The 18416-nt window shown below is 39.9% G+C and overlaps 2 protein-coding genes across 3 annotated transcripts in view; one reads left to right on the top strand and one right to left on the bottom strand.

Annotated features, from left to right (window-relative positions):
* The window catches only part of prkcz (protein kinase C, zeta), a 59712-nt gene extending 49301 nt beyond the window's left edge, over window positions 1–10411 (top strand). For both annotated transcript variants that reach the window (XM_086068616.1, XM_086068617.1), the window contains 2 exons: window positions 1253–1368; window positions 4785–10411. In XM_086068616.1, coding sequence (XP_085924742.1) covers window positions 1253–1368; window positions 4785–4872 — 204 coding nt within the window. In that variant the 3' untranslated portion in view covers window positions 4873–10411. The remainder of the gene's footprint in view (window positions 1–1252; window positions 1369–4784) is intronic.
* Window positions 10412–11923: 1512 nt separating this feature from the next.
* On the bottom strand, window positions 11924–15690 carry LOC147179310 (uncharacterized). The gene is made up of 4 exons (XM_086069120.1): window positions 15505–15690; window positions 14475–14622; window positions 12577–13058; window positions 11924–12295 (listed from the first exon to the last, which is right to left on the bottom strand). Exons 1-4 carry the CDS (start codon window positions 15612–15614, stop codon window positions 12223–12225), a joined length of 813 nt encoding a protein of 270 aa, XP_085925246.1. The 5' UTR covers window positions 15615–15690; the 3' UTR covers window positions 11924–12222.
* Window positions 15691–18416: the final 2726 nt, after the last annotated feature.

Raw genomic sequence — 18416 nt, 5'->3', positions numbered from 1 at the left:
TTGGCCAATCTGGTTTTATGTCAACCTTTTCTAGTCTAATTGTTGAACAAGGTTGTCGAGCTTTCCCTACCTTATTAGGATTTGCATGCTGGCTGTTGTCTGTGCTTTAATGCGACCTATTTCATTTTGAGCTGGCTCATTGGGCTTCTCTCAGAAGCAGAAATTAGTCATGCCTAACTTTCAACTTCTGAAACAAATTGAAATAAATATCCATTCATTCATATTTATTAGGAAATAATACACTTTTGGCAAGATAATTTAAAAAATAATAATAATAATTTTGACCATGCATAGCACGTGTTGTTAAATTTGTATACCATTTCAAATCTAATATCTAAAACTAATACTGAAACTAACTAAAACCAAGCATTTATGAAATAACCAAAACTAATAACAGAACCACTTTGAAAACTAATTAAAACTAACTAAAATAAAAAAAAATATAATAATCCTGGTTTTAATACATCAGCTTCACTTTGCACATGAAGTATTCTTTGTGTTTTGTATTAAATAAGGAATTACCAGGATAGATTTGTCTTAACTGTAAATAAATCTATGAAGCTGCTGTTGACAAGTCACATTTGGGTCGTAAGCAACAAATATTGGGAAATATTTGTGATTTTTTTTTTTTACTCAAATGACAAAATAGGGCTCCGACTATTTTGACAAATATGTGGAACAAATGTTCAACTTCTTACTAAGCAAGCCGCCATTATCAGTGCCAGTCTGATTCATTGTTTCCCAGAGAATGTCTTCAGATATGAAACCATGGAAACCAACTATACAAAACTCCCATGGCATAAAGTAACGGTGCAACCTCAATTACTTATTTTCTTTGATGGTTCATTGATGTTTGAAGCATTAAAAGATAATACATAGCTTCGACCAGGGGTGGCCAAGTTCGGTCCTCGAGAGCCACTATCCAACCTGTTCCTCTCCACTAACACACCTGATTCATGATCAGGATCATTATCAGGCTTCTGCAAAGCTTGCTGATGAGCTGATCATTGGATTCAGCTGCGCTGAAGGAGGGAGACATAGAAAACCAGGACCCAACTTGGCCACCCCTGGCTTAGACAATACCTCTTCAGTGGCGCTTTTGCGCTGTTGTGAACTTTAAGTACACTTGAGCATGTACTTTATCACTGTTGAACAAACAGAATCAAAATGCATATTTGTGTACGTACTTAATTAAAACATTGGAGCCTGGTGAATCGACTGATTCAGTATGTTTGTTGTTGTTTCCATAAAGCTGGAGAAGAAGGAGATGACGCCGCCCTTCATGCCTCAAATCTCAGACGACTACGGCCTTGAAAATTTTGACACACAATTTACGAATGAGCCAGTACAACTAACGCCGGATGACGAGTAAGTACCACTTTTTCAATTGTCATGACCACCATCATTACCTCAAGCAATCCCAAAAACGTGTAAACACGTTTTTTGAATACTTCGTTCGTCCCTCCCAAAAACGCGTCTACACGAAACGTAGTTGACGTCAATTAACGTTGACGGCGGTACTCATTGGGATTGCAGGAAAAGAGTTCAAAATAACGTAGACCAGAGATCAGCCAGGGCCATGTTGCAACAAGCTCTTTTTGTCAATGTTTTCACCAGGAATGGAATTGCTGCAAAACGGAAACAGATATAAATATACTTTTTTTTTGGGCTGATAAAAGAAGAGTCTCTTTTCTTTCTTTTAGTAGGTGCCATGTTTTATATTGTTTGTATATCCATCCATCCATTTTCTTAACCGCTTGTCCTCACAAGGGTATATAATTAATTAAAGAAAAAAACCATGAAAGCAATTTTAGATGGCTTTATTAACATCTGCTCTCAATGTAACGACACAAAACCGACATTCGCCCAAAGTTCTGTCACTACGTCATCTCGCTTTGGCATATTGGCAAAAGAAGAGCGGATGGAAACGGGCATAAGTCGCATGTCCGCATTTTCACAAAATGTGCATACAAATTTCGAAACATTTGGATGGAAACCTGACTATTGTTGCAAAATAGTGGCGGGGTCAAGTGACCAGCCGAGGAATTCGATTTCCTTCTATACTGCTTAAGACCTTCACACTGAAGTCAGCAGCAAGCTGATGCATGCATGTAGCAACCGGATCTGTAAGTGTTTTCTGGAGCCTTATTAAATAGCCATCAGGCTCTGAACCCATGACAGATGCCTTTTGCTCTCTCACCTTTTGAACTGTCGACGTGGCGCACTTCTTCAAACCAGCCTGGGGCCGGATGAGCCTTTCAGCTCATTAAGAGACTTCGGCGAGGCTGCTCGAGAGCGCGTCCAAACCCGTGTGACAGAATTAGACGACGGCGGTCCATGGAAGACTTTTGGAGAGGAAAGGGTGGATGTTGAGGGGGTTCCGCTGAGGGGAGATGAACAGCGGGGAGGGGGGTGGAGAGAACTCTGCCAGTTCAAATAGTAGAGATATCAACCTTGCATCAAACGGCAAGGCACATCAAAAGAAGGCGCTTGGTTCTTTGCTGCCTCTCACACTTTATCTCCCCATCCCCGTCCGTCTCTTCCCTCTGTTACCAGGGAGAGAGGCTAATGTCGCCCACTCCCGCTACGAGGGGGTGACGCAAAAAGCTCACCAGTCTCCCCTCTCTCCCACTCCTGATGGGCTTGGCACACGAAGAAAGAAAAGTGAAGCACTGTCGGGAGAGAGAAGGGTAAACTCTCCATGTTGGAGATTTACATTGCTACATTAAAAGCCTCGATTGCTGGGGGCTCTTGCCAGGATGCTGTGGTGGGGGGGGGGGGGCATTTAGGCTTTCTATGCCAGCCTGCCGTCTTTGAAAATGGAAGCCATAGCCGCAACCCAGGGAAGCATTTTTTTTTTCTCCTGCCGTGGTACGTGGCGGCCATTGTGAAAATCCCAACTCAAACAAGTCTAGTGAATCTGCTTCTTGTCAACGGTCTTCTTATCACCCACTGGTTTCGCTTTTTTTTAAGTCGTCGTATAGTTGGGAAGAACACAAGGCTCGTTGGACCCACCAACATGAGTGAGCTTGAAGACGCACTAATGTTGTTGTTGTTAAATTTGGGATTGCAGTATTGGATGTGTGGCCAGCAGGGGGCTCAGGATAAAACCTAAGCCTAAGAGGATGCTCGCTATTTGGCTCCACACTCGGACGCTCATCTGCCTTTGTGTGAGGAAGTCCAGGATCCAATTACAGGTTCCATCACTGTGCTATGACGGTGCGAAGCCAAGGTCAGTGCAGTGAAGTTTGGCAAAGAGAGCCCACTTTTTCCAGCGGGTCAGAAGATTGTGTAACAGGCAGATATGAGGTGGAGGAGGAAGTGGGCTGGTTTTAGAGGACCGTCCAACATCATTTTGGACATTTGGACGTTTTGGAGTCTGACATTTCAATTCTCAATTGTCTCTTTCTTTACTCGGCTAAAGAAAAACACGCTACTTGTTTAACTTCAAAATCTTTGTCTTTCTTCTCTTCTATTTACCCAGCCAGTCTGGACCCTCTAGTTACGGGGTTCCACTTCATTAACCTGTGATTGTTTTTGCCAATGGATGCCACGGACTCAGGAAGCAAAAAGCACACATTAGTCTGAATAACCGCATTCTTTCTCTTTTAAGCGAATGACATTTCGGAGACGCACGCATATCTGCTCTTCCCTTCTATTCTCACCTTGCCGTTTTGCATTTTGCTTGATAATAAAAAAATGGACCAGCTGAAATTGACCAGAGAAGCCTATGGAAAAATCCCCGCAAATCATGTGTTTTCAGTTGTACGTTGCCATCGCAACAGCAGATCACTAGAAAAACACTTTTAAGAAAAAGAGCCAACAATCGGCGCATTTGAAATCAAGCACGCTCTATCCAAAAGAAAAAGGCATTTTCAGCCTGCACAAAAGCTTAGATTGTAATATTATTACAAGTTGCTCACAATCAAAACAGAAATGACAGAGACTTTCACAGATCTCACCAGGTGTTGACCATGTGGTGGTTTTTGTTTGGTAAAAAAGAGAAAACATCGATGAAAGAAGATCAAAAACGGTGACGGTGGGTTGTCACAATTTGAAGCGGCTTCCATGCTGTCTCAAGGAACCAAAATGGTGGATTTTCAGCCGTGTAGCTACCAAGTCATCAGTGAGGAAACTCTGTGAGAGAGTATTTGAATTATCATTAGTATTGTCTCAGTAACAAAATCAAAACTGCTTAAAGGGGACATGATAGAAAAGTGACTTTTGAATTCCTAGTTCACAATGAGTTGGGTCTCTGGAGTGCCTCCCCCACACGTCGAGTGTGAAATTAAACAACCAAATAAATGCCTCTGTTATCTTCCTATTTCTGTAAATGTGCCTTTGAGTGAGCCATTCTGAATTGTGTGAATTGTCAGTCTGGCTAATTTACATAAAAAAAAACTGGGGGAAAAAACCCACAGAGTTTCCCTGCCCATGAAGCTCCTTGAGCTGCTATTGTCAAACGATGGACAGAATCCAACCTGCACAATACTTTGAAACCTTTCCATATCAAAGCCAAAAGGTAAGCAGAGCTGCAGTGTTATCACCGATGAGCATTAGCCAACAACATGAGCAATGGTCGCTTCTGCTAGACAGACCATAGTCAAACTAAGTTGTTAACATTGAGGTTGAGGGTCTTTGTGTATTTCGTTGGCTTGATGACCAAGCAATGCCTCGACTGCTGAAAATAAATACAATTTTGATGACAAATTGAATGCATCGTTTCCATCAATAATGTTATGTCACAATGCAGAAGCTGTTTTTAATCGCCTCCTCTTCTTCAGGAGCGTCATCAAGAGAATAGACCAATCGGAGTTTGAGGGCTTTGAATACATCAACCCGCTGCTGCTTTCCACCGAAGAGTCCGTATGAAGGAGGAGACCGGGTGTCCCGTTTTGGCTCCTCCTCCAGCTTGTCCGTTCTCAGCCAAAAGCCTCTCACGAGGCATCCCGAGGACGAGAGGACGAACCCTCCCCAAAGCAAACGTTGCAACGGGAAATGTTCTTTCCTGCTGATTCCTCAGTTTCTCGGCGTCTGCCAGATTGACTCACTCCACTTGAAGAACATCCCCCTCTGGATATGTCGTCTTGCTCTTCTTTCGTCCTTCTGTCCGTTTGATTCATCTCAAGCCCCAGAATGTCCATCGTGGTGACCAATTGTTCCGTGCCTGACACCCTTTTATTCCGTCGCACATTTCTGGATGAACCACAGCTTCTGTGAAGGACTTGAACATTTTACCTACACTTTCTTGGCAATTTGTTGGTGATTTATTTTTTTGGTCATGCGGAGGGAGGGGCTGGGGCATGGGCCTCCTTTAAAATAAGAATGTATAATGAATGAATGGAAGTTTTAAGTTATTGTGTACGATCATGTAGGTATTCAGTCCAAATTTGTTGATGCCTTTTTATTGATGCAAGTGGCCCCCCGTTTCATCCAGAGCAACGAAATACTTTTTCTTGAATTTAGCTTTTTTTTAAATTTGATTTAAGAAGTGCCTCACACCTGAAGCAAATTACAGATCGAGCAAATTCCTGTGTTTCTGATGATGGCACTTATCTCCCTTTAGCCACTCAAAGTAGTCAGAAAACAGAAGTGTGCCAGGTTCTTTTAAGAGCACAGCAAACTGCGCAAACGTTGTTTTAGACTGGATGAATTCCTAAGCACAGACGCAGCATTGCCAAACCCGACGTCGAAACGGCTTGTGAGAAAGTTTCCTGCTTTGCACGTTTCATTAACAGGGTTAAATGAATGTGAGATTTGACAAACAAATCTGAATTCAAGTCACAAGCAACAAGGATGCATTGTTTCAACCGGTGGTTCTCAACTGTTGTCACCCTGGGACCTGCCTTTACCTTTGGTTGCGTCATGACCAGCTTTTGTAGAAGTCAAGAAAATGTTTTGTTTTAATATAGCCACTAAAAACGTAAATTTAAAAAAAATCTATTTTTAGATGATATTAATTTGAGAGCACACCAAGAAACAAGTGTGTACATGGTAATTGCATGTATAAAAATGAATAAAGTCAAATTAAATAACACAATTTGACTTATCTCAGTACTTTTTTTTTCTGGAAAGTGTGACATAAATAGTTTTCCTTTTATTAATGTGCTCCATCTGACAGTGAAGGTAATTTACATCGCATTCATTTTCTTCTGTGTTGCAATGTTATTCACATGCACAAATGAAATCAAATGAGTTTGAAATCACCAGCCATAGTGTCTGTTAGTCAGAGGATGAGCTGCACTGTGTTTGTTTACAGAGTGCCCAACAGTTCCACTTCCTGCCCCTTGTCCCTTATGTTCCATGTGGGTCTGGGGAATTGAATCAAGTTGTAACCCATACAAGTCTATAACTAACACAGCAAAGCAACCCTAGTTGTAAATATTTGTACGAAAAATACTTGTAGACCGCAAACATAAAATCATCAAATGAAAACCCGTAAGTTACTGTCAGTGCTAAGTGAGTCGGGTGGCATATTTGTTCTGACTTGACGCCATTAAATTGAAGCCCCCCGTGTTGATTTTTGTACTTGCTTGCCGCAACCCACTTTTGGGTCCCAACCCATCCGTTAAGAATCACTGGGTAAGACGGCATAGTGTGGTACACACCGACTTGACAATTTGTCATTCTTTCCAGTCTTCCAAATAAAGTCAGCAAAGCGCCGGTTGTCAGACCAGCGTGTGGCGTGTTGGCAGTCATTGTTCCTAATCGGTCTGCTTTGGAACCGATTGGGGCTGAACAATCCTAAACGTTAAACCCGTTCGATATTTCCGATCTCAAATCTTTCCGCGTGTGGTCAACGGTGAATTGGGCCAAGCCGGTTCCGATGTTGAAAATCGGTATGCGTGTACCCCGCTTCAGATGCGCCTCCGTAAGCTTGTGGCGAGCGCCATTAATTGAACATTGCATCAAAAACACTCAGCAGCACAAATATGCAAAAGGTCATTTGTGTGTACAAGGATATAGTTTTATTTTGTGATGTTTCAAATGTTCACCGCGATGTAATTGTGCTCAGCCATTAGGTATATAATTAATTAATTACATATTCATATTTGTACAGATTTTTTGGGTGGTGTCAGGGCCCATCCAAAGAAATTAACAATAAAATGTACTATGTTGACCAGCGTTTTTAAATCTTTTCTCATAGATTGTTATTCACAGTTAAATAATGTACAGTTGAACCTCTAAGGTTGAACACAATCCATTCTGGGACGCTTGTTGATGTATTTGAATTTCTAGAAAATTATTCACATCATGGATATTAAAATAATGAGTTCCATACCATGAAGATCAAAATTGTTAAGCAACATTAACTTGACATGGAGAAAATGCAAAAACATTGTCATTGACATGGAAGTGTAAAAATCCCCACTGTTGTTTACAATACATTTTAATTGAGAAATGATCTCATTCACTGCCATTGACAGCTATAGTAATAAAAAAATATATATTTTAACTGAACTGGCAGTGAAGAAGCTAGTGACCATGCTAAGTTAATTCTGGTGTACGTGCGTTCGCCCCATGTTGAAGCCGGGCCTTCTTTTAAAATTAGGGCAAAAAATAAAATAAAAAAATAAATGATGGATGTCATTTCACTTAGGATAAATAATGTCGCTTACCTTTCATGTGCAAATGTCTGCAATTCAGTTTCAGATATCTACTAGGTGAATTATGGATATCTTGATACTGATATCTACATAGTCACAATTCCTGTTAAAGATATCGTTCCTTCACTTCAATTCAAGATGTCCCTTTTTAAATATCTTAAACTATGTTTGGACTGGGTGGAATAATGACAGTATAGATTTGTTGATGGAATGATAACTTGTCTGAATCAAATTGGAGATACCCCAAACTAGTGTTATAGATATCTACAAATAAGTTGCAGACATCTATCTATCAAACTGTAAGTCACCTGTGGATATCTACAGCTGAATAGTAAATATTTGTAATGAGAAAGCAAGTCACATCATTTGTCCTTAGACAAAAATACGTGTTCTGGTGACTATCCATTATTTTCTACAAAACCTGAATCTTAAAGTCGACCTTAAACATTTCTTGACTTGAATATTATATTTGTGTAATATGAGTTATGAAGCAAAACCCATCCGTTTTTTTCCCATCTCAGCGGGAGGCCATTTTGCCACTTGCTGTCGACTGAAGATGACATCACAGTTGCTCAGGGCTCAGACAACCAATCACGGCTCACCTGTTTTCTGAAGCTGGGCTGTGATTGGTTGTTCCTTGAGACCTGAGCAACTGCGATGTCATTTTCACTCGACAGCAAGTGGCAAAATGGCCGCCTTCTGATATTGCCTTTTTTTTTTTGTAACGCTGGATTTTGCTGCTTAACTCATATTCCACTAATGCAATATTAACCAGAATGCCGTATTTAGACTCGTGGGGCTGCATAGAACATATTATTGTCAAGACATTTTGGAGGCGGGGTTGATCTGGCACCAAAACCTTTCGAGGTGTCTTCCCACAAAATGTTAAACGAGCTCCCTTGAGCAAAATCATAAGTATAGCATAAGGAAGCATATTTGAATTCCACGTGGGGAACGGGGCTGCCGTCCAGGTTCAAGTTCTTGCATATGAGCCGTCACTGCATGACCATCTGCAGCCACTTGTAAATATCACGCTGCCGGGTGGTCGTGCTTTGGATCGCGCTGATCTGATCTTTTCACAAGACGTGTTTTTGTTGTCCAACTCTACTTGGTCTAGTTACAGTTGTGATCTGAATAATGGCGGCCGTGTTGTAACTTTTCCGCACTGGGAACACGGAACAGCCCAAGGGGTCCCGGGGCTGGAACAGCAGTGCACAGGTGCCAGAAATTGGTGAAGTCCATGCTAGCCAGATGTGAAGCAGTTCTCACAAGCCTTTTCGTTTTTACAAAAAAAAACAAAAAACATCAGGCACTGTTACTTTTTTGAATCGTCAAATATTCATTTTACATAAAGTCCTACCTCAATAAAACACTTTGCTTTCTAAGTAGCACCAAAATGATATTAAAATCCAGTATTATCGTAGTTAAAAGTTTCAAAGTAAAAGTATTCCTGTATAAGGAATTGAGCCTTACTTGCTTCACACACTATTGCCAAAATTCTGATCACAACTGTACATTTACTCAAGTACCAAGCCACTGACAGTGTAATTGATGACATATACAAATATTTGGCAACTTTCTTTCTTAACATGAGTTTTCAATAGGGCGAGCTCGGACCAAAAGCTCTTGTGGGCTATTGGTTGTATACTTCCACATGCTGACAAATTGTTTGTAAGGTTCTTCATTTTCAGCACATGGTCGAATGTTCTTTTGCAACGACTTTTTTTTTGTTGTTAGATGAATGCAGGCTTTAAAGCTGACATGTTCTTTACTCACAAATGGTTTGTTGCATTAAAAATAAGCTTCCAAGCTAATTGAAATTGTCTGTTGGCAGCAGCATTGTAAATTGGAGGTGAATGTTTTTGTGCAATGTTCTCACTATTAGCACCTTTTATGTGCGTCTAAATTAGGGGTGAGCACAGTATGGTCCACGGGCCAAATACAGCACACACCACCTTTGCATTATAAAAAGTCCCGCAATATTAGCTGCAAGTCATTTTTCTCCCTCAAATTGATTCATTGAACACGTTTGTGTTGTAATTTGAATGTATTTAGCATTCATTTATTTGATTAAATAATTGTTGATTTATTGTAATTAATGATTACATTATGTTATTATTAAATGAACAGTTTTATATTGACACTTTTGTTTCTATCCTCAACTGTGAATGAATCTGTCCGTATTAAAAAAAGTAAAAAAAAATCAACATTTGTCCACCCCTTATCAAAATGTTCTAATTTCAAAGCCCTGGACTTCTTGTTAAATCTCCATCAAATCAAACACTTTGTCGAAATGAGCTTTTTTTAAATGCACTTACTGTACAAGCAAATTGTCTCTATCGGCTGAGAATGACCTGATAAAATCTGACCCTTGATTATTATATTAACTCCATAATAGGATTAATTAGTGGATCCAGAGTCAAAGGTTCTCGTTTCGCTTCAGGCACTGACATGCAGGAGGAAGATAGCACGGGCAGCGATAATGAAGCACTTATTAAGACACTGAATACACGCGCACACACTTGCACTTCGACATTTCAGCAATCTTGCTCATCTACCATCTCATTTGGAGTGTTTCTTCTCTTGAGGAGCCACTGTTGGACATTTTGGATCACTGAAATATCAGCGAGGAGCGACAGTACCAAAAGACTGTACGTGGATTCCATTTTGGAAAATAATAATAATAATGAAGGACATGTCTCCAGATTTGTTTGAATTTAATGCCGGTTTGATTGTTATTTTTCTTGGATTTCTCAGCAGCTTTGTAAATATGTGTAATAATTAAAAATACTGTTTTTCTGTGAGCATTCGCACGCTGTCATCTCTCATTTGAACTTTTATTTCTGACCGATACTAAACACGCACACACTGCTTGTCCTTGTGTATGTTTCACGTTTTAAATGTTTAACCGGACTAATGCAAGTTTCTTTCAGCTTAAAAAAAATTACAGAAAATTCAATTTCCGCAAGGCTGATTGTTATTGGAGGCATTATGTGATACTTACTGTAGGTGAATCATGATCCGACCTTTATTTGCAGTTACTCGCTCAAAACGTTATTCAAGGTCATCGGCGCTTTCTTGGTTTATTAAAACCTTCATGACGTTGTAAACGTTGGCTTTGTCAAAACCAAGTTTTTTTCTCCCCCTTTCAGGGGTTGCCCAACTAACTGCAAAAATCTCCTTATTTGGGTTTTATACCCGGAAGCTCCCTTCTCATCATCCTTGTACGAGTTGGTCCAGTGTTCATCCTCTGTACATGTCCAAACCTTCCCGTCTGCGCTGCCGGTCCCTCTGATGAGCTCATTCCTGATCCCGTCCATCGATGCCACTCCCAGAGAATCTCTAAATTGCGCGCACTTGTCCTCCACTATGTTCCCAGCTTTTCATAGTATGGCTCATAATTGCTTTATAGTTGATTAAAGAAGTGCACAAGACAATCTAGATATCTACAGCTGGTGTTCTGACACTGAGAGATAATTTTCTAATTCCATTTGCTATCCAGGTAACAGCCACTATGTGAATGTTTTGGGATATATATATATATATATACACATATATATATATATACACACACACACACAGACATGTATACACATATACATACATACAGTGGTACCTCGGAGTTTGAACACAATTCGTTCCTGTGAAGTGTTCAACCTCCGAATTTTTTCTCTCCATAGGAAATTATGTAAATGCAATTAATCCGTTCCCAAGCGTTTTTCTTTGCTGCCACTGTTGTCTTTCTTTGGGCCCATGGCACAATCATTTTGCCATACGGCACACATTTTTTTGCTGCGTCAAGTTAGATTACTTCGTAAGGAATGTCTTTAATTTAAAAAAGAAAATAAATTTAAAAAAACAAAAGAAAATAACTACACAGAAATAATTAGTCTTTACACGATCAGGACTTTTTGGACAATCAATGAATTTGGAAAAAAAAACAATAGATCACCGATTTGATCAGAAAATGGAGCAATAAATCTATTTAAACAACTTTTATATTTAATCTAGAGTCGACCAGCGCCATTCGCGGGTGATAGGGACTGGGCCGGCCCACAATTAGGGAAAAAAATTAACCTGAAAAATTAATCCAAAAAAACACACCGATATACATAGAACTAATGTCTTATTTCGCTGGGCCAATCAATGACGTCATTGATCGATTGGGCAAATTAAAACATGACATCGTCATTACATCCGGCCAATCAGATCGCTGTTAAGTCTAGAAGTACAGTAATATTTTCTTAAAGGCTTAAATAAAACACTATAGAGACATAACTTTATACAGTATATAACTACTATAACAAGATCTGAAGTCATCATTGAAACGTATTGTATTATATCAAGAATATACAGAACCAGTGCTGCACAACACATGACCATCTTACAAAAGATAGAGTGGATACATCTATATTGGATTGCCAATCCAATTATCAGAATAAAATTCATCTATCATTAGTTTATGTAGAATGCGGATGCACGATGCGTTTCAGTCGGTTTGCGTGTTGAGAACCACCGCCGTGCAGCTGAATTACGGAGAAGACTTGAACGTCTCTCCACTTCCTGCTGGCTCTTCACATCCACACGAAAACGCAACATGTGGGCTGCTCGGAGCTCACCAGCTCACGTCCACATACATCTCTGACAGACACTGAGCCAGGTGGCCATCGCGGTCCATCTGGGAGGCCCTGCGGGGACAGGAAGCACACGATTCATGTGTGCATTCACAGAAACACCTTGGATTACCAAAATGATTGGTCAAACGTATGCAAATGTGCAAGATACCGAGAAAGTCAAAAACCCTGGGCAGTTGGAGAAAGCAACCAAGTGTTAATAAATGAACACAAGGCAAAAGACTGAGAAGCGTTTCCTTCCAACTTTTACAAATGCAACATTTTATGTCTCTGTTACATTAGAAATAAGTTTGCTGTTTAATTTGTTCCTTAGGTTTGTAGACGTCGATACTCACCCAACAGGGAAGACCAGCAGGCACATAGGGCAGCTACTCAACTTTTCTTGAGCTTGCTCTGTACTTTTTGTGTCACTGCTCTTCTTCTTCTCCTCGTCCTTTTCAGTCTCCATTAGCTCCTCAATAATATCGTCTTCCTTGTCCAGAGGTGGACTGTCTAAGCAAATGACTTGTACCGTTGTTGTCTTTTTCACGTCCTCTTTCACATCTTGTTTTGTTCCTTCTTTTTCCACGCGCGAGGGCCCGGCGATGGCATCGAGAGATGTCGGATCTTTTTGGGAGCGAGCTCGCACAGTCACGAGGGTTCCCTTGTGCTCTTGCTGGATGAGAGAGGAGAGCGACGTGCCGGCAATGTCCAGTCCAGTTCTGGTCTGCTGGGAAGAAGTGGCTGGGGGATCGGCACACTGTTGGGATGCTGGAGGTGGTTCGGGGAGGGGAGGAGCCTCTCCTTTCAAGTCACACCAGCGTTCTTCATCCAGCTCCTGTGGACCAAAATGTGTATGAATGACTGCTTTTAGATCTGAAGTGCCCACACGGCATCTTAACTCTTAAAAATGGTATACGCGTTTCCAGCTTTAAGTGTAAATCATCAACAAGAGACAGATGATGTACTTTTCATCTTAATTGACCCGATTTTATTTAATTAGCAAGAATTTTAACAAAATGTAAGCATCACTTTGAGTGTGTTTATTATTGGTTTGTTTCTTTGTTGCTCAGCAGGATTACACAAAAATGACTCCGCAAATGATCACAAAACATGTGGAGATGTGTTCGTGTGCCAAGCAAGAACACATTATATTTCAAATGTGGTGGATAGGGCCATTTATATTAGTGCTGCACAATATATTGAAAAATATCGTCACAATACTGGCCGTAGCCATGCAAGTTTCATATGGAACTGTATGTTTTGTCTGACTTTGACCAATCAGATGCAACTTTATATGGCCATCCAATAGGTGAACAGTATCTGGGGGGGCATTACTAACATTAAATAACTTTTTAAAATGTAAATATAAAAAGGTATAACTTACAATGACTTAGCTAAGACTACATTGAGCCTGCTTATTTTGCTGCATGGGGGAACATTTTATTTATTTCATTAGATAATAAAAATATCATTTCTTTAGCTACATGTTACACACTCACACGTTTTTTCCAACATTGTGCAGCCCTCATTTAAATTCTCTTTTAGCTATTTCAGATTTTCACTTTTGCTATTTCAGTCACAATCGAACTGCTACCCAACCAATTCCCTGTAGTAGAATTGGCGGTGGTAGTTGGAGGGGTATTTAAGAAGAAACAACTCTGACACATTTTTAAATGAATTGGAGTAACAATATATTGGTTAGAATACGAACACAGATGTAAACACCCCCTGCTATGTAGGAGCACATCACACTGCTGTCAAACCCTCTAAAACTAGATAACGCTAAAAAAAAAAAAAAAAGAAGTGAAAACGACATATGTGCATAAAATTTTGTATGAATTAGAAACTATAATTGTTTCTGTTACAATAAGCATGGTTTGTAACTACATATTACTATCAGGGCAAAGTGTCAAAAGGCTGGGATATTCCCCATAAAATAAAACCATAAAATCTCTTGAATAATAATAAAATTGCCTATTAAATAATAGTTCATGCAATAAACGTTGTTTACTATGTACACTTAAAAAGGTTTTCTCGAACCACTCCAAACCATACTGCCTGTTTTTCACCCTAAAACAGATTGTAGTTGACCTTTTTAGCCGTAGCAAATAAATGTTGTTTGTTGCAAAAACAGTAGCATTTCTACGTATGACAAAAAAAAAACCACTTTGGGTGTCATTTATATTAGAGTTGTGCTCCCGACCTGGTCTAATCAGTCTGCATTCTCCACCACAACATAGATGTAACATACTCTTGCAGATAGATGAGGAAGATCAGGAACTGGTTCCCAATGCTGCTCGTTCAGGTACGGCAGAGCGGACTGGAGTGTCAAGGCCCACAAAGCTTCCGCAGGAGGGAGGTGCTCCTTGGTCCACCATGGGGAGCCACAATCTTTTGACCTTCAAACCGCAATTCTCAAATGATCAACTCAAATGTATTTTATAATGAATAATGATGCCATTTTAGATCGACACATCGGCTACCGAGCAATTTCCTTGATATACAGTAACAGCATGCACATGAATACGCACAATGAATATCTGTGATATATTGTTGCAACTTGTACTTGTCCATGTAGTTTCAATGTAACATTCCTTTTACATGAATATTTGTGTTAAGGAGAAACATGACTGAATCCTTAATCCACCAACACAGTCATTGCAGTCCCCAAACAGACACAAAGTGACTTATTTATGTGAAACATGGTAAGACAATTTACCTTACGAAGAGGCTCCAGATCACCAGTGAGGATAAGTGCTATAGAAAATGGATGGATGAACTATGCAAAAGATACACCATGTCATATCCGCGACTTCCTAAAAATGTACAGATTTCAGCCAACAAACTCGACTTCAAATTTGAATAGCATGCGTTGGCAAAGCTCTGTGGAATAAAACCAGCAGGTGAACTCCAGCAATTAAGACCTTTTTGGGGGGCTTCATTTGCCTTAGTTTACATTTTTATAAAGATATGCAGTTATAAATATATAGGTGATTTTATAGTGTATATATGTATAAATTGTTTTACTTAAGTGATACAGTATTGTTGGGCACATCTGCATTTACACATTCCTATTTTAGATTTTCATCAGAAAATACTCACCAGTTACCCAATCAGTACCTTTTAAAATGTTTTTTTTTTTTGCCATTGAATATTCTTAAATGAAATCCGTGTTACACCGTACCAGAAGAGTGTTTGTGGCAAAAACAATTGTCATCTAACTTTAACCACATGCATTTTTTTTCCCTTTACTCTTTATCGATGTACATTTCTACACCTACTTGCTCACAATAGTCTTCTTTGCTGCTGTACGTTTCGTCTCCAGAGAGCCACTGGATTGACTGGAACTTATTTCTATCGTATCCTCGACGAAATACTTGCGTTTATTCATGCTATTGACTGAGAGAGATTGCCATTTACCAGGCGTGCTGGCTGGTGTTTGCCTTCACATATTCGCGCGTTTCTCGACTTCCTTGTTTGGGATATGACGTCACTGAAATCTCTCCAATCCGAGACCGTCTATTTCATTGCAAACGCCCATACAGACGAAGGCGGGGAGCAACAAGCACACGGGACGCAGTAGTGATAGACGGATAAACAGACAGACAGACAGACAGACAGACAGACCTCAAATGCATAAAACATATCCAATCTGATGCCAGGCATGAATGAGAAGTTGTGATCAAGCATCTTGTGCAGTTGAAAACAAGAGCTAAAAATTAATTTCTGTTTCCAAATGGAAGCGAATTTTCCATATACAGATAACTCTGAGGTAACTTTTGTACATTTATACACAATATCATATAGTCTGTGGGTAGATAGATAGATAGATAGACAGACAGACAGACAGACAGACAGACAGACAGACAGACAGACAGACAGACAGACAGACAGACAGACAGACAGACAGACAGACAGACAGACAGACAGACAGACAGACAGACAGACAGACAGACAGACAGACAGACAGACAGACAGATAGATAGATAGATAGATAGATAGATAGATAGATAGATAGATAGATAGATAGATAGATAGATAGATAGATAGATAGATAGATAGATAGATAGATAGATAGATAGATAGATAGATAGATAGATAGATAGATAGATAGATAGATAGATAGATTGGACAGGGTGGCAATTGGGAATTCAGAACAGCTCCCAGACGACTGGTCTATTTCTGGCTGAACTGGTCAAGTGTGCATGCGTGCGTGTGCGTGTGTGTTTGTACAGGCCTTAACTATTGTAATGGTTATCTTCATATTGTCAATTGTCATACGACTGTTTTTATTTTTTTCACACATACTTTGCTGTCACAGACTGTGTATATCCATTATCTGGTAGCTTTTGTTGTGATCACATGTGACGTGACCTACAGGAAGTGGTTTGCTGTATTGAAGACATAATAAAACATGGATGTTCCGAAGTTTGTAAAGTTGACCCAGTCATAACAGACTCAAAGAAACACTCCCACATATCCGAGGCACTTGAGTTAACTGTTTATTGAGCACAGTTAAATATATATATATATATATATATAAAAATATATGTAATTTTTTCAATTATTTTTTTATCAAATTTGGCAGGCTTGGCAACACTCTTCATACACGTACAGCATTCAAAGAACACCAGATTCTACCATTACTTTGGTTAATCTGTGAGAACACATAAAGTGGAAATTTAACAAAATAGTGGTGGGAATTTCTGAGCCCTCTAAGTTTTTGGCTAACAGATAGGGACAAATGGAGGTTGGCTAGCTTTATGCAATGGAAAGGAAAAGGGAACACTTTGAAAACAAAGGAGAAAGGGGGTTACTAGAAAAAGGAAAACAGTGTTATGGGGCAACCTTCCACTTTAAAGTTTGGTGACCACATTTATCTGGCAGCAGATCTGTATGAGATTGGTATTCCAGAAGGACCATTACAGAAGAGCTGGCATGAGTTGAGCTGTTTTTCGAGCTTTACAGTGAAACAGTTGAGCAGACCAGTGGCCTGGTACTGTGGTACATAGTGCTACTCTGAGAAAAAGACAGACAGCGCCAGGAAAGAACCCTGATGTCATTCATCCCATGTGATGCTGTTTGGTGTTCTGCTGCCATGGAGATGGTAGCGACAATGAGCAGAGCACAAGCAATGTTATACGCCAACTAGCACTATTATGACCACTTGCACAATATAATAACCAACAAATGGAACACTCACACTTTTCCAATGTTAATAATGCTTTGTGCCTGCAATGCATAAAAGTGATAAACATGTTTGCCTCACAGTGAAAAAAAGGGGGGGGAAATGATTATTTATTTCAGTTTTTTGTTTAAAAAAAAGAAAAAGAAAAAAAAAGGTTATTTTTCTTCCGGGGCAAATAGTCGAATGTGTTTTTAAATATTTGGTTGAAACGCTAACTGCGTTCCGGTAGACAGTGTGACACGTGGTGGTTTCAGCCAAGAACAGCCATGAACCGGCGTTGCCACATATCCAAAAGCAGAGAAAAGACATGCAGATTCCACTTGTACTCACTTTATTAAACAGACCCCTCCAAATATGATGTTTAGTATTACCACGCATCGCGGGAAAGTGTGGCGGTCTTGTACACATGACCGTTGGTCCATGGCAAAAAGTATACTGATAGACAAACGAAGAAGTGATCCATCAGCACAACCAAACAAGGAAGCGCCACCGTGTGGCGCGGTGCCTTACTGCGCTCACGTTAACTGTGTCAGAGGTTATTATGCTGTCTTTGACACGTTGTGTTTTTCTAAATGTGGGTGTAGAAGTTGATGAGCTCGAGTCACTATACCACTTGAGAGACATTGGCATGTAGCCATGCTATTCAAAATTTCTAGTCAAACTTTAGAAGATTGACAAATTACTCCTATGATCATTTTTGTGTGCCGCTCTGTTCAAAGTATCTGATCCTTCTTACTATTAGGCAACAGTGCTACCAGACAGAACCTGGCATACACTGTACATACATTCTCTGCAAATGACTTTAGTGTCGCACCCTTATCTGGCAAGACAGTTCTTGGAAAGTCAATTGACAAGACAATTAAGACAATTAAGGTTGATTGGTTTGACACAATCACTGCGACTGGCATACTGTATACTAGCCTTAGCTGTGATAAGCTCCAGCTTACCTGCAACCTAAATTAGCGACAAGTAGTATAAAGATAGATGGATGGTTCAACACAGACA

The sequence above is a fragment of the Leptonotus elevatus genome, chromosome 2 (genome assembly GCF_054856555.1).
Source record: "Leptonotus elevatus isolate MCC_2025b chromosome 2, RoL_Lele_1.0, whole genome shotgun sequence".
In the NCBI taxonomy this organism is placed as follows: domain Eukaryota; kingdom Metazoa; phylum Chordata; class Actinopteri; order Syngnathiformes; family Syngnathidae; genus Leptonotus; species Leptonotus elevatus.
This window is presented reverse-complemented; position numbering and strand designations above follow the sequence as displayed.